Raw genomic sequence first — 12,968 nt, 5'->3', positions numbered from 1 at the left:
ACAGAACCACTAAGCTTACTTAAGAAACAACAACACACAAACACAGAGCAACATTTCCTCTTGATTAAACAACCCAAAATATTTCGCTACTATTTCTAGACCTCACAATCTTTCTCACATCTCCAGTCTATGAACTAGCAGTCCAGGACTGAGTTTTCTTCCTGAAGAATGAAAACATACACATGGTGAAATTCGCGTTACCCAACCCCCTGTCAGACACTAGGCTCTCAAGGAAGCCTGCCCTTCTTTCTCTGACCCACGGTCTCAGTCCTCTGCCTGCTGGTGTTCTGGCGCGAGACGTACCTGGGGCAAGGTTGGGTTGACAACGGGAATAACCTGCTTCTGCTTCTCTGACAGAATGATGATGTCATCGACTGCCCACTGGTCGTAGTCCTCCCCTGAGAACACGGGCTGCCACCAGCGGAACCTGGTACAAGGGGTCTTCGCAGCCGCTGGGAGCTCCAGGTAGACAAATCTGCATAAAAACAAATCCTTCATGGCTGGGGGCGCACAAGCTGTGCAGGGCTTAAAAGCTGGTGAGGTGACAGGCAGAAATGAGAGAAGGTTTAGTTTTATTTGACCCCCTAGCACTTCAGGAATCTCTGGGTGTGGACAGATCGCACAGGGGGCTTAGGTAGTGAGGAAGCTTTTGTCGTTATTTGGTCCATTTCAATGGTAATTGTGTTTCAACTGACACCGATTCACTGACTTCTCAACGAAAGGCCATAACTTTAAAAATTTTTTTGTTTATTTTTATTTTATGGATATGGGCACTTTGCCTGCATCTATGTAAGTAGCATGAGTGTAAGCATATATTTATAAGCAAGCCATATTATATAATATGTCATATTGGTATGCAATGGTCATCATTTTAAAAGAAGTATCTTGGGTTGTCGAAATAGCTCAGTGGGTAAAGGTGGCTGTCGCCAAGTCTGATGACCCATTTGATTTCCCTATAAATCAAGTGAGTGTGTGGCTGATGTTGGCTAATGAAGGCGTGGCTAAAAGGGGAGAAGGAGGGAACTAACTTTTGAAACTGTACTGTGACCACCACGCGCCCACACACATGCACACTAATTAACATCGTAGCAGAAGAAAAGAAGTATCTAGAGAAACTTGCTCGTTTATTGTGTTACTACCTTAAAATAGTATGTTTAAAGTTTCAAAGTAATTCTTACTCATGGTGAAAAATATAACTTGGAATTTAAGACAAACCATAATCATCAATAAACTATATAAGGCTGGGCTCTATTAAATTTTTAATGTGTATCATCATTTTACAATTTATTATATATACAAAGTATTGTATAATATAGTTCCTTACATTTTAAAACTCAAATTTATCATAAACAAGTCCCAAGTCTGTAAAATAATTTAAGACTATTTTAATGTTTATATAATTTTGATCCCATAGGCACACCATTAATTATTTCATACTCTGCATAATTTTTCATGTTTTTCTTGCCTGCATAATTTGTTAGTAAATCATATGCATAAAGCATTTTGCTTTGATTCTTGGTTTAGATAAGATTTTAGGTAAGATTCCTAGGCATGAAATTACTGAGTCATATTTATAGTCTCACTTTCTAAAGTCCTTCCTAGAAAAGTGGTGATAGTTTGCAGATGAAGTCAGAGAGTCTTACTGTTTCATGTTGAAATTAATTATTAAAGATGAATTATTAAAGATGGTATGTAGTCTGTTTAAAAACAGAAATTTCATGCAACAGAATCTCAACATTACCTGTGTCTTCATGAATATTTATTAGTTTGGGTTTTCTTTTCTTTTTCTTTTTTTTCATTTTTTTCTTCTTTTGGTCTCCTGCTTTTTTGTTTTTTAATTTTGTTTTTAAAAATGGATTCTCAGTTCTTAAAAAAAAAACTTGAATAAGCTTTTTATGGAGACAAGAATCCTTATTTCTCACATCTGTTGGAAATGTCCTTCCCAATTTGTTTTTCTCGACATCATAATTACATAATACATACATACATACATACATGCATACATACATACACAAGTGGTTTTATATGTAGTAAATTTCTATGTGAGTAGTTCTTTTATTCCCCCATTGAGTTCCAGGATCAGATGGCGATCTGTTGCCTAAATGAGGAAATCCTAAATCACTTTTCACAGCTCTTGGTGACAGAAAGTGACAATGTAAACATTCCTCTCACCAAGTTTCCACTATGTCTTAACATGGTCTGATTAATCATTTATTTTCATTGACTGCTGACATGTTCCTTCTCACACACACATTGTAGCCTTGACTGTTTTGGAACTCCTGGAGATCCTCCTGTCTTACCTTCACAAGTGCTCTGGTTACTGGCCTGTGTCACCATACTCAACTAACGTCTCTAAAAACTTAAATTAGTACAAGCGGTTTTTGTTTAATCTCTTACATGAAAAGTTTTCATACATGACTTTCCTGTCAAACCTTTTTGAGTTTAATCTGTTTGGGAACTGTCGACGTTTTAGATACATTTCAGTAACGATTTAATGCCTACCGTCAGTGGAACACACTAGAAGGCCCAGCAGCTGGGAGCTTACCTGGGCTTGCTGAAGTCCGAGAAGTACATTTCTGCCAGCAGGTGCCATTGGATGCCGCCGTTGTTGCTGTACTGGAGGAGGACTCCCTCCTCTCTGCTGTCAGGCTTGTTGCATGAGGCACTCTCTCCTCCTATCTGGATGTAGAACTGGACAAAGTCCACCCAAGACGTGTCCAGGTCCCAGCTCACGAGTTGCCTTTTCCCAGCCTTTCCAAAGGACAGAAAATTCATTGTCAGTTACTTGGCAACTCTCTGATACATCATAGCTTGGTTTCAAGTCCACACGGGCACCCTGCACTACAGAAGACAATTCTGGTCCCAGTTAATACTAAGAAGAGCAAGTTCCACTCCTCTGTTGTCTCTGCCGTGGCTGTGGTTCCTATTCCTGGATGCATTCACTTCATCTCTCCATCACCGATACCCAGACCCAGCTGTGAGACTCTTTAGAATTTCCTAGTATACCAAAGAGTATTCTGGAGTTCTAAAAAGACAGTGCAAAATTACTTTTACTCAGAACACTTTCAGTCTTTGCTAAGTCTTCTAATGGCAGAGAAATGGAGAAGAAGAATGAAAATGGACTTGGTGCATGTGTGTTTGTTTATGTTCACATGCGTGCAAAGACCTGAAGACTATCTTGGGTGCCAACACGCAGGCAACATCTGTGTTTGTTTGTTTGTTTGTTCAGCTTTAGACAGCGTCTCTTGTTGGCTTGGAACTTGCCAATGAGGCTAGGCTGGTCACCCGGGGAACTCTAAAGAACGCCCCAGAGCTGAGTACAAGTGTGTATCGCCCCACCTGCTCCTATTTTAATTGATTTAGTTTATCATTTCTTTTATTACTACTGCAGTTTGGGATGGAGTCTCACTTTGCAGACTTTGTTGTCCTGGGACTCACAATATGGACCAGGGTGGCCCCAGACTCACAGAGATCCTCCCACCTGCCTCTACTTCTCAGGGGCTGGGATCAAAGGTGTGCGTCACTATGCCTGGACAGGTTTCTTTTTCTTTTTCTTCTTTTTATCATGTGGGATCTGCAAGTTGAACTCAGGTCCCTGGGCTTAAAAGACAAGCATTTCTGACTGAGCTGTTCATTACTTGTAGCTGTGTTTGACTCTTAGTCCTTTGTTCATCCTGTCCATGAGCCACGCGGCCTCTCTGAGCTTTCATTTTTCTCAGAGGCACAATGTGGGTAATACCTTCGTCAGAGAGTTGTGACGACTGGACTAAACAGCATGTGTTGCCTGAACACTGCATGCATTCTTGAAGGGGTATTTTCTCCAGAGTCCAGCTCAAAGCCGTTATCTCCAGAGCAGGCTAAAGTGAAATAGGCAAGATAACCTCTCGACAAAAAGGAGGTCTCCAGTTTCTCCACCTGCCTTGCTCAGTCTCAGACAAAGCACTGGGAGGCACCATTTTAGTAAGCTTTGAGACATTCAGTAGTCTCTTCTGCCTCAAAGTGCTAGACATTTCCTGAAGTCCAGTGGCACCCTTCCTTCTCTTGCTCTGTGTGTATGTGTGTGTGTGTGTGTGTGTGTGTGAGAGAGAGAGAGAGAGAGAGAGAGAGACTGATTGTCAAGAGGTTATCATTCTTGTTCTGTGTAATGACTTCAAGGTAAGGTTCATTGCGGGATCCTCCCACCCAGCTTCTCCAAAGTTAATCAGTAGACTTCTCTGGTCTTGGAGGGCACATGGGAGTTTGACCAGAAATCAGGAAGAAAAATTGAGATGACGCAAATAGACTAAAAAAAAAAAAAATTGTCACACTCACACGGAGCCTTAGTTTCATCTCCTGTGCTCACCGGGGGAGATTTTTTCTGTCACTGGAAGTCACAAGGGTGAGTATGTGTGGAGCAATTAAGAGGGTGCATTGCTAGCAAGAGCTCTAAAGCCAATTAAGAGTCCAAAGATGCCTGTGAAAGATAACTGAAGCTGACTCCAACACCGGGCCTTATTCTTTGAACCTTTCCATTTCTAGCACGAACCCGAGGAACTCTTGCATAAACTTTGTGTTGTCTTAGACTGTTCATTTGCAATATGGTAGATGTGAAACACTCAGTTCTCTCACACCCCAGGACCACTGCAGGCAGGGGGGTGATTTGGAGAAAAACTCCAAGAATTAGCAGGTTCATTACAATCTAGCAAACATCTTTGAAAAACCCAGCATGTGGAAATGAGCCAGAAGGATGAGGCTCTAAGGTGAGAATTATACAAATCCAATTATCACAACTAGCTGTTTGAAATGAGGGTTCGTTGTGAACCCACCGCACAGGCTTGTTTTTCCTGGCTTCAGGGTTAGTCTATAGGGACCTGGAAACCACTTTTTAAGACTTTTGGAAATGGTGGTAAATATTACACAAGTGCTTATTTTGGCATTGAAAGTGTTTTTTTTTTTTTTTTCATAGAGAAATAGCATATATCACTGGTTCACTGACCTGAAATGTTGAGCACTGACTTAGAATGTGATATTATAATTGCTTCGAAGTTTTCTTACTTTGCCATGCTGTACAGGTTCGTGCACATATGAGTACATACACATGCATATGTGATGTGTGTCTGCAAACATGTGTTGGAGCCACAGGCTAAATGAGTATGTTTTCACTCCTACAGTGGGGAAATGATTGTACACATGATTTGAAATACTTTGAGAACTACCTCAGATGTCCTAGTATTTTTATACCTAAGTGTCTGTACCAGAGGAATGGTATGTGTAAGAAAAACAAATTGGAGGCTAAAGGCTTCCTACTTTAAGGGTTCAGCTAAAATAAACCAAGTCTTATCAGGTAACAGAACTGACAACATTATTGCTAAAAAAAATAAAAAAAATAAAAAAAAATCTGTGACTTTTCACCTCTTGCATCTTGCTAGATTTCTTTATTCAAAATGTTACTAGAGTCAAAAACTTCTATTATATTTACTTGAAAGTAATCATTTCTTTAAAATTTCTCATTTTTAGTTTAATTAATTGATTCTTTAATAACTGTGCCAAATATCTTGAAAAGAAGCTATAGATTATTGGCACAGACAATGAGGACAACTGTAGCTGCAGACCAACACTCATTACTTTCGGAGTTCCCTTTGGTCTTATGGGTATTTAATAGTTCTAGAACTACTTGTTTTGAGTATTTACTGACTTGCAAATGCCAAGATCATGACGTGCATTTTGGAGTGGATCACTTTATCTAGAGATCAGCTTGGAAAAGGAGACTGCACCCTGCCTGGTACTGTGAGAAAAGCAATAAAAAGACAACCAGTTACATGTCAAATCGGAGAGGAATTCAAAGAATACAGTGACTGAAACCGTTTGCCCTAGCTCCCACAAGCTGCATGGAAACAGCAACCTTTTAGCAGGATGTGGCAAGGCTCATGTGAATGCAGAGAAGGTAGAAGACAGGGCAGGTACAGCCAGAGCAAAGGCAGAGAAATGGACAACAACCTTTAACCGCGAGAGGTTCCCGGCTGGAGCAGAGAACTCCTGCTTGGAAAATGAATACAAGTGACGCAGGTAGGGAAGGAGGGCCAGCCAGAAAGAGGACGAAGGGATTTTTAGCTGCATTAACTTGCTGTGGTGGGCACATGATCTAGCAGCCTTCGTTTGCTGCCTGTTCATCATTTCAAGTGCTCTGTCATAGGGAATGCCTAACTACTTGCTTGATAGGGCCAAACCAGTGAGCACACAGCCAGGCTACTGCAGTCAGGTCTCTATTCCACTCTCACAGGGACAAGTCAATCCGACACACGGGTAGGAAAATGTTCGGTGAGTATACAAGTAATTGTTGTCCCTGAGGCCAGGCCCACCTAAGTTTTCTATCTTTTGATTGCACGGACCCAATTTTTCTATTCTTTTGGTTTAAGTTTTTCCACTTATAATTCTAAACAGATAGATTTTACTAGAGAAAAAAAGAGAGAGAGAGAAAAGGCCCTGAGATATTTTTACAGAAGTCCAGAGGGGAAGGCTGGATTGAGAGATGAAGGGAAACTTTTACTTTTGAAATGATGACTTTTAAGTAGAAGGGCAGAGATATGGGGAGTTCAATGACACCGATTTACAATTTAGTCTCATGAAAAATAAGTGATGACTAATGCTTACTGTGCCCAACAGGACTCTTTGTTCTTTATCTACACTAACTGGCTTGTCAGCCCCAACACTCCACTTTACAGACAAGAATACTGAAATACAGAGAAGGAACTCTGCAGGGGAGCCAGAATGGGAGCTCTGGAATTAAGCAGGGGAGCCAGAATGGGAACTCTGGATTTAAGCAAGGGAGCCAGAATGGGAGCTCTGGAATGCAGCAAGGGAGCCAGAATGGGAGCTCTGGAATGCAGCAAGGGAGCCAGAATGGGAGCTCTGGAATGCAGCAAGGGAGCCAAAATGGGAGCTTTGGAATGCAGCAAGGAAGCCGGAATGGGAGCTCTAGAGTGCAGCAAAGGAGCCAGAATGGGAGCTCGGGAATGCAGCAAGGAAGCCGGAATGGGAGCTCTAGAGTGCAGCAAAGGAACCAGCCCAATAGCTCTGGAGTGCAGCATACGCATACAGTCTGACTTTAAGACAGATGATTTTGAACTATGTGGAAGGGATATTGATCTGTAACCTAGAACATTTTCATGGTTAAAATGTCCATGTCTGCATATACACATATTTTTGCCCGCGAAAGATTTATAATCTTATTTTATAACGGGTGCTGGCAGCAAGCACAGCCTTCCATTCTGCTCATCCTCGTTTCCCCCGGATACTGGTCACTTATTAACTATTGTCTCTAAAGATTGTGATGGTAGGATTTTCAGTGTCAATGGCCAGGAAATGGTGAGTGGAGCCATCCTGATTTCTATCCTCTGTCTTGTTTTCTTGCGGTTTCTTTGTTTCACACCTGCATCAAAACAAAAACTGAACCTATTTTTGCACTTGCATGAATTAACTTGTCTCGGATTTCTGCCAAAACGAATCCTGCAGTGTATCAGCCCTATGGTATATCATTCACACCTGCCTACTTGCTATAGGATGAAAATAAAGTGAGACATTTCTAATTGTCCCAGAATTGGTGACTGCAATCCCTTCTATAAAAAAAAAATGGTATTAAGCACGTCCCATCCTAAAGACAGCTGTCAATCATTAGGGTTATACATGTCACTCAGGTTGGAGCCTGCTCCATGTCTTTTCTGCTTTTACAGGAAATGAATCATATCAGGGTGGGGAAAAATTGTCTACCTGGACTATAGCATGAGAGAAGAGGAAAGAGGTTTCTGATCATCCTCAACAAATCAACACAGATTGGGTATGTTCAGAAAGAGTTAGTCTTTGAGATTCTGCCTGGCATCTGGGTCCCTTGTTGATATTTACCAATGTGTATGCCTAGCTGGGTGCTACAACAAGGAAAGCAGACCATTTTAAGAACAAGGTGAACGTAGCATTCCACACATCAGTAGAATCTACCAGCAGTTGCCAAACTAAGGCAGAAACGCTCCCGAGATGTTTTCTCAACACAGTGAGCTGCTCAGTTCCCCTAGGAATAGCTCGTGTACACGCCCCATCATTGTTCTTACTCTTGCCAGCCAAATTCCCGAGATCTACAGAATTATAAATTCAATAAACACAAATTCATATGCTCTTCTACACAGTTGACATTAACTCAATCTATATAAGAACTCTAATGAAGTGAACTTTCTTAATGTTTCTGCTTTGTGGATGAGGAAGCTAAGTAAAAAGAGGATTAAGTAATGTGCCTGAAGTCACACGGCTAGGAAGTGGTAGGATCAGACTGGATCACACATGCAGAATTGCTTTCCTAACCATCCCTGTCCTTGTTCATCTCTCATCCCAGGCTTGCCCTCTCACATATTCTACAAAGCGTAGCGTGAGGACAGATTGAGAACCTGCTCCAGTGAACAGCACTCAAGACAAAAACCTACATAACACTGGAGTATAGAGAAGCAATGGGACTTTTATCAAGTGCAAGAGCCTTGGTGGGCGAGAAGAGGAGGGCTGTCACTCGGTGGTAGGATGCTTGCCTACCAGTTTAGAGCCCGTCAGTTCGGTCTCCTGCACTGCACAGAACACGAGGAGAGTAGGGGTAACTGTAAACTGGCTTAATCTGTATTTGCAGTTAACTGAAACCAATAACACAATGAGTTTCCCAAATGTCACACAAGCACAGACACAGGGCTAAGCCCAGTCAAAAGCAAGGGGCACGAGAAGCAGGAAAACTGCTTCATATTTGTACCTGAGGAGTTTAGGATGCCTGTGAACAGGTCTCATGTTAAACTGGCTCCTGCCCCAATACCTTGTTCTGGCTCCCAGCATACCTTGCTGAAGTACAGAGATGATCCAGAAGATATGACCCCACAGCCTTGCTCTGGCTTTACAATTTCTCCCCCAATAACTTCTTGCCAGTCAGATTCCCAACCGGTTGGGTTCTCGAAATCGGACATAATTGTAGAAGGAAGGGCAGCTTCTGGGTGGCATTCGGTCCCTTGGTATCCCTGGTCACACCTGTAAGCAGCGCGTAATAACCAGGTCACCTGTAGCACAACGGCTCTCCTGCATAGGATATTCCTGACATGTTCCCTCAGCTCTCAGCCTTATGCTAGATTTTTCTATAGCATTAATGTGAGATATGGTACCATCTCTAGCAGAATGGGTAGAATCTTCCGTTACAGGCATTATGTGAAAATTGTAGAATTAAAGATTAAGAAGTTACGAAGAACAACACATGGGCTCATGTGTGTTTGTGCAAGAGAGAGGGGGATTGCCCCATCACTTTAAAAATGTCACGTACGTAGGTTCACTTATTCAGCAATCATGTCCCTCTGGCGATGTTCTATAGTTCCTTCTGACTAAATCATATGTATTTGGAATCTTTAAGTATTCAAGTGTAATCACTTTCTTCCCATGTGCACAACCTTGAGCCTTGGGTAAAGTGGCACAGGAGAGAATGCTGCAAAGTTTGACTAACTGAAGATGATGGTAGTGGGATGGGGAAAAAAAAAGGCAGAGCTTTCAAAATAAACCCAGCAGGCCTTGTCTTGGGTTTAGACTTAGAAGTTCAGAATACATGGCTTTACATGCAAAATAAAAACAGAGGGGAGATTTGCTTTCTTTTGGCTATTTTGTATGAGTCTTTGCACTGACTTGGGAAATAACAGCTGGGATGAACTCACAGACACAGACCCTGAGACACAGGAGCGGGTCATACTCTTAGGAGCACATACCTGCACATGCCATGGTCACATGAGCCATGCCCACTGCACATGTTGGGGCATTGCTGCCCAATGTAGATGTTGTCTAAAGCCCACTCATCCTGAGCTGTGTAATAGCTCTGACTCCAACGGAAGCGGGTAGCACTGGACCTAGGAATAAAGCAGGCAATATCAGTTGAACCCTGGTGTTTCTCACTAAGAATATCAGAGTTCAGCACCTTTCTGATAACGAACCCTCCAGAACTTCTCTTTAGGCTCCTAGCATTTTTCTTCAGCTTAATTTCCACTCCATTATTTTGCAATTCAAGAGCCCAATCATAAAAGGTTGAAAAAGAACCTGCCTATATTATAGTTTAATCTTAATTTAGTTGTAGCATTTTAAAGAAACGTAGAAGGCCAGACTTTCTGTTGTTACTCAAACTTTTGATTCTAGAAATGAAGGAAATTCAAAAGTAGAAGCTACCTACTGAAAGAAGCATGCTTCTCACAGATGAGAATACAAAATATTTTACCTGGAGTAATAGATTTTCTCAAAACAGTCATACCAGTCATTATTGGAAGATTTAATTTGGTTCAGAATATAAAGCGAAAACTTTGGGGTGCAATTTGGGGGCAGAGAAGACACCCTGAGAAGTTCTATTTAGAAAGGGATCATCTGCATGTGAGAATATGCTTCTTTCTGAAACACAAACTTGCCGTGAGTCTCCTGGGCCAGCTGACCTTAAACAGAGAAGGAAAGTTAAACACAGGCACTGTGGGGTCTAACTTAGCTCCTTGAAGTCAGAGTGTAAAGAAGATATTTTGAGGATCATATTTAAAAAGGCTTAAAAGTCAGTGACTACTTAAAAATGTTAAAAGAAAATAATACAGAGAAAATTTCACCTATAGGAATTCTCAGAGATCTGAGATGAGTTCTTTTGGGTCAAAGTGCTAAAACAACAGTAGCAGCAGCAGCAGCAAAGACTTCGAAGAATTCCTGTGCATAGCTGTTGACTGCAGCCTACCCTAGCTCACTCGATGGACACACTTGATCTGTCTTTGAGTGACCCATAATAATTTGCACCGATTCTACATCTCAAGCACACCACGAGTGTACAAGAGACTGTTAAAAATTCACACTAAGATTTTATTTGTTTATTTTGTCAACAATCTGTTCCTAATACTTTGCGTTTTTATCTGTAGTGGGATGATTCCTTGTTTCACGGAGGGCCTCCCGTAGACAGGTTTATTTGTGTATCAGTACATGTCATGGGAAATAAGACAGAGGCCTCTCTGTGGTAGCAGGCCTATGCTTACAATTTAATAGCCATCCTGATTTTCATAGTACCATTACAAGCTGGCTTTTAGAAAAGCCTACAATAAAAGTAGATTTTATTGGAGTATTGTGGTGGTTTGAATAAGAATGGCCCCAATGGGCTCACATATTTGAACACGTGGTCATAAGGCAGTGGTACTAGTTGAGAAGGAATAGGAGGTGTGGCCTTGTTGAAGGAAGCGTGTCACTGGGGTACACTTGGCCCACACCTGGCCCAGAGCCTCTCTTCCTGCTGCCTAAGAACCAGGATATAAAGGTCTCCGCTACCTCTCCAGCACCATTTCTGACTATGTGCTGCCATGCTTCCCATCATGATAATGGGCTACATTTCTGAAACTGAAGCCAGCCCCAGTTAAATGTGTTCCTTTATAAGAACTGCCGTGGTCATGGCGTCTCTTCACAGCAACAGAACAGTGACTAAGATAAGCAGAGTGACCTATGGGATTGAACAAACAAAACTCACAGACCACTGTCAGCATCAAAAGGAGAGAGACTACTCTACCCTTTTAAAACTGACTATAGTCTGAGTCATGTTCAGAGTCCACAATGACCAGTCCGTGGTCTTCTGGATATAACTACAGCACTCATCTCAGTAGCTCGAACAGGAACAGAATAAATCAGGTGTTCAAAAAACACTGTGCTACTGAGTTCATGTCAGAGACAGCCCCTCTTCCCCTTACTAGGGAACTCCCTTGAGCTGCTGGCTCTCTGGTCACCTCCTCCCTCTCCCTTGCCAACCCAGGCCACAGAGGAAGAAAATGCAGCCAGTCCTGAGGAACCTGATAGGCTAGAATCAGATGGAAGGGGAGGAGGACATCCCCTATCAGTGGACTAGGGGAGGGGCATAGGAAGAGAAGAGGGAGGGAGGATGGAATTGGGAGGGAACTAAGGAGGGGGCTACAGCTGGGATACAAAGTGAATAAATTGTAATAAATAAAAAACAAATAAAAAAAACCCCACTGTGCTAAAAATGAGTCAAGCAGGTTAGAAGAGGAGTCTGTTTTCTGACTTCCAAAGATAACAGAATGAAGAGTGCACCAAGAGTCAGGGATGAGACTCCTAGGACTTGAGCTTTGCAGCTTGGCATCTGTGCAATCTTTAGTGAGAAAGCCAACCTGGCAAAGGCTTTAGTTCCTCAAGACTCAAATAAAGACAAATGGGTTTTGAGGATCCCTTGAAATCTTTGATTCCTCTAGTGGTAGTTTATTTTTCTCACAGTTAGTCACCTTTAAAGTACTGATAAAAAAATTACTTTGAAGGTTTTCTATTTTCAGGACTAAAATGAGGTGAAGGTGTTGAGAAGCCCCTTTTAGGTTCCAGTTTACATTCTTATAGCCACATGTGCATTTTAAATTCTTTTCCAAAGGAAGTGATCCTTGCACTCACAAACTCTTGAAGGGGTATATCCTTACCATAGAAAATTTAAAGTTATTTCACTTAAATATACTCCACTCATTGTTGTCAGTTAAGAGAAAAGCCAGAAAAAAAGGAGGTTGAATATTGGATTCATTTTAGAGAGAAAAAAATTAATTGTGTGAGCCATCTCCAGGTGATCACACGAGAAAAGATAAGGTGTGATCACACTGATTCACAGGTTCACCAATGTGCAACGCTGTCCTTAACAGAAATTCTTCATCTGCCAATCCATTCTACCATCTGCCTGCCCATCCATCCATCCATCCATCCATCCATCCATCATCTTTGAAGAGGTCATGAAATAACACTGACTTGCATTTAAAATCCAAACATCAAACTATAGATTTCTAAAAGCAACAAAACTTGAGTCTTAATGCCACTCTTCCTCCCATAAATCTTCCGGACCAAAGCATACTGGCATCCACTCATCTCTCCATGCTTATGTAACCTGAACAGTCAAGGCAAATGAAGGCTGACTAAATTGTATTTTCTACCTTTAGAGT

At 41.7% G+C, this 12,968-nt stretch overlaps 1 protein-coding gene across 5 annotated transcripts in view; it reads right to left on the bottom strand.

Annotated features, from left to right (window-relative positions):
* Reln (reelin) overlaps nt 1-12,968 on the bottom strand; it is a 439,480-nt gene that overhangs the window by 100,598 nt on the left and 325,914 nt on the right. For all 5 annotated transcript variants that reach the window (XM_060373778.1, XM_060373779.1, XM_060373782.1 and 2 more), the window contains exons 23-26: nt 9,747-9,884; nt 8,841-9,027; nt 2,546-2,751; nt 304-475 (exon numbers count right to left, since the gene is read on the bottom strand). In XM_060373778.1, coding sequence (XP_060229761.1) covers nt 304-475; nt 2,546-2,751; nt 8,841-9,027; nt 9,747-9,884 — 703 coding nt within the window. The remainder of the gene's footprint in view (nt 1-303; nt 476-2,545; nt 2,752-8,840; nt 9,028-9,746; nt 9,885-12,968) is intronic.

This window comes from Meriones unguiculatus, chromosome 21 (assembly GCF_030254825.1).
Source record: "Meriones unguiculatus strain TT.TT164.6M chromosome 21, Bangor_MerUng_6.1, whole genome shotgun sequence".
Classification (NCBI taxonomy): Eukaryota; Metazoa; Chordata; class Mammalia; order Rodentia; family Muridae; genus Meriones; species Meriones unguiculatus.
This window is presented reverse-complemented; position numbering and strand designations above follow the sequence as displayed.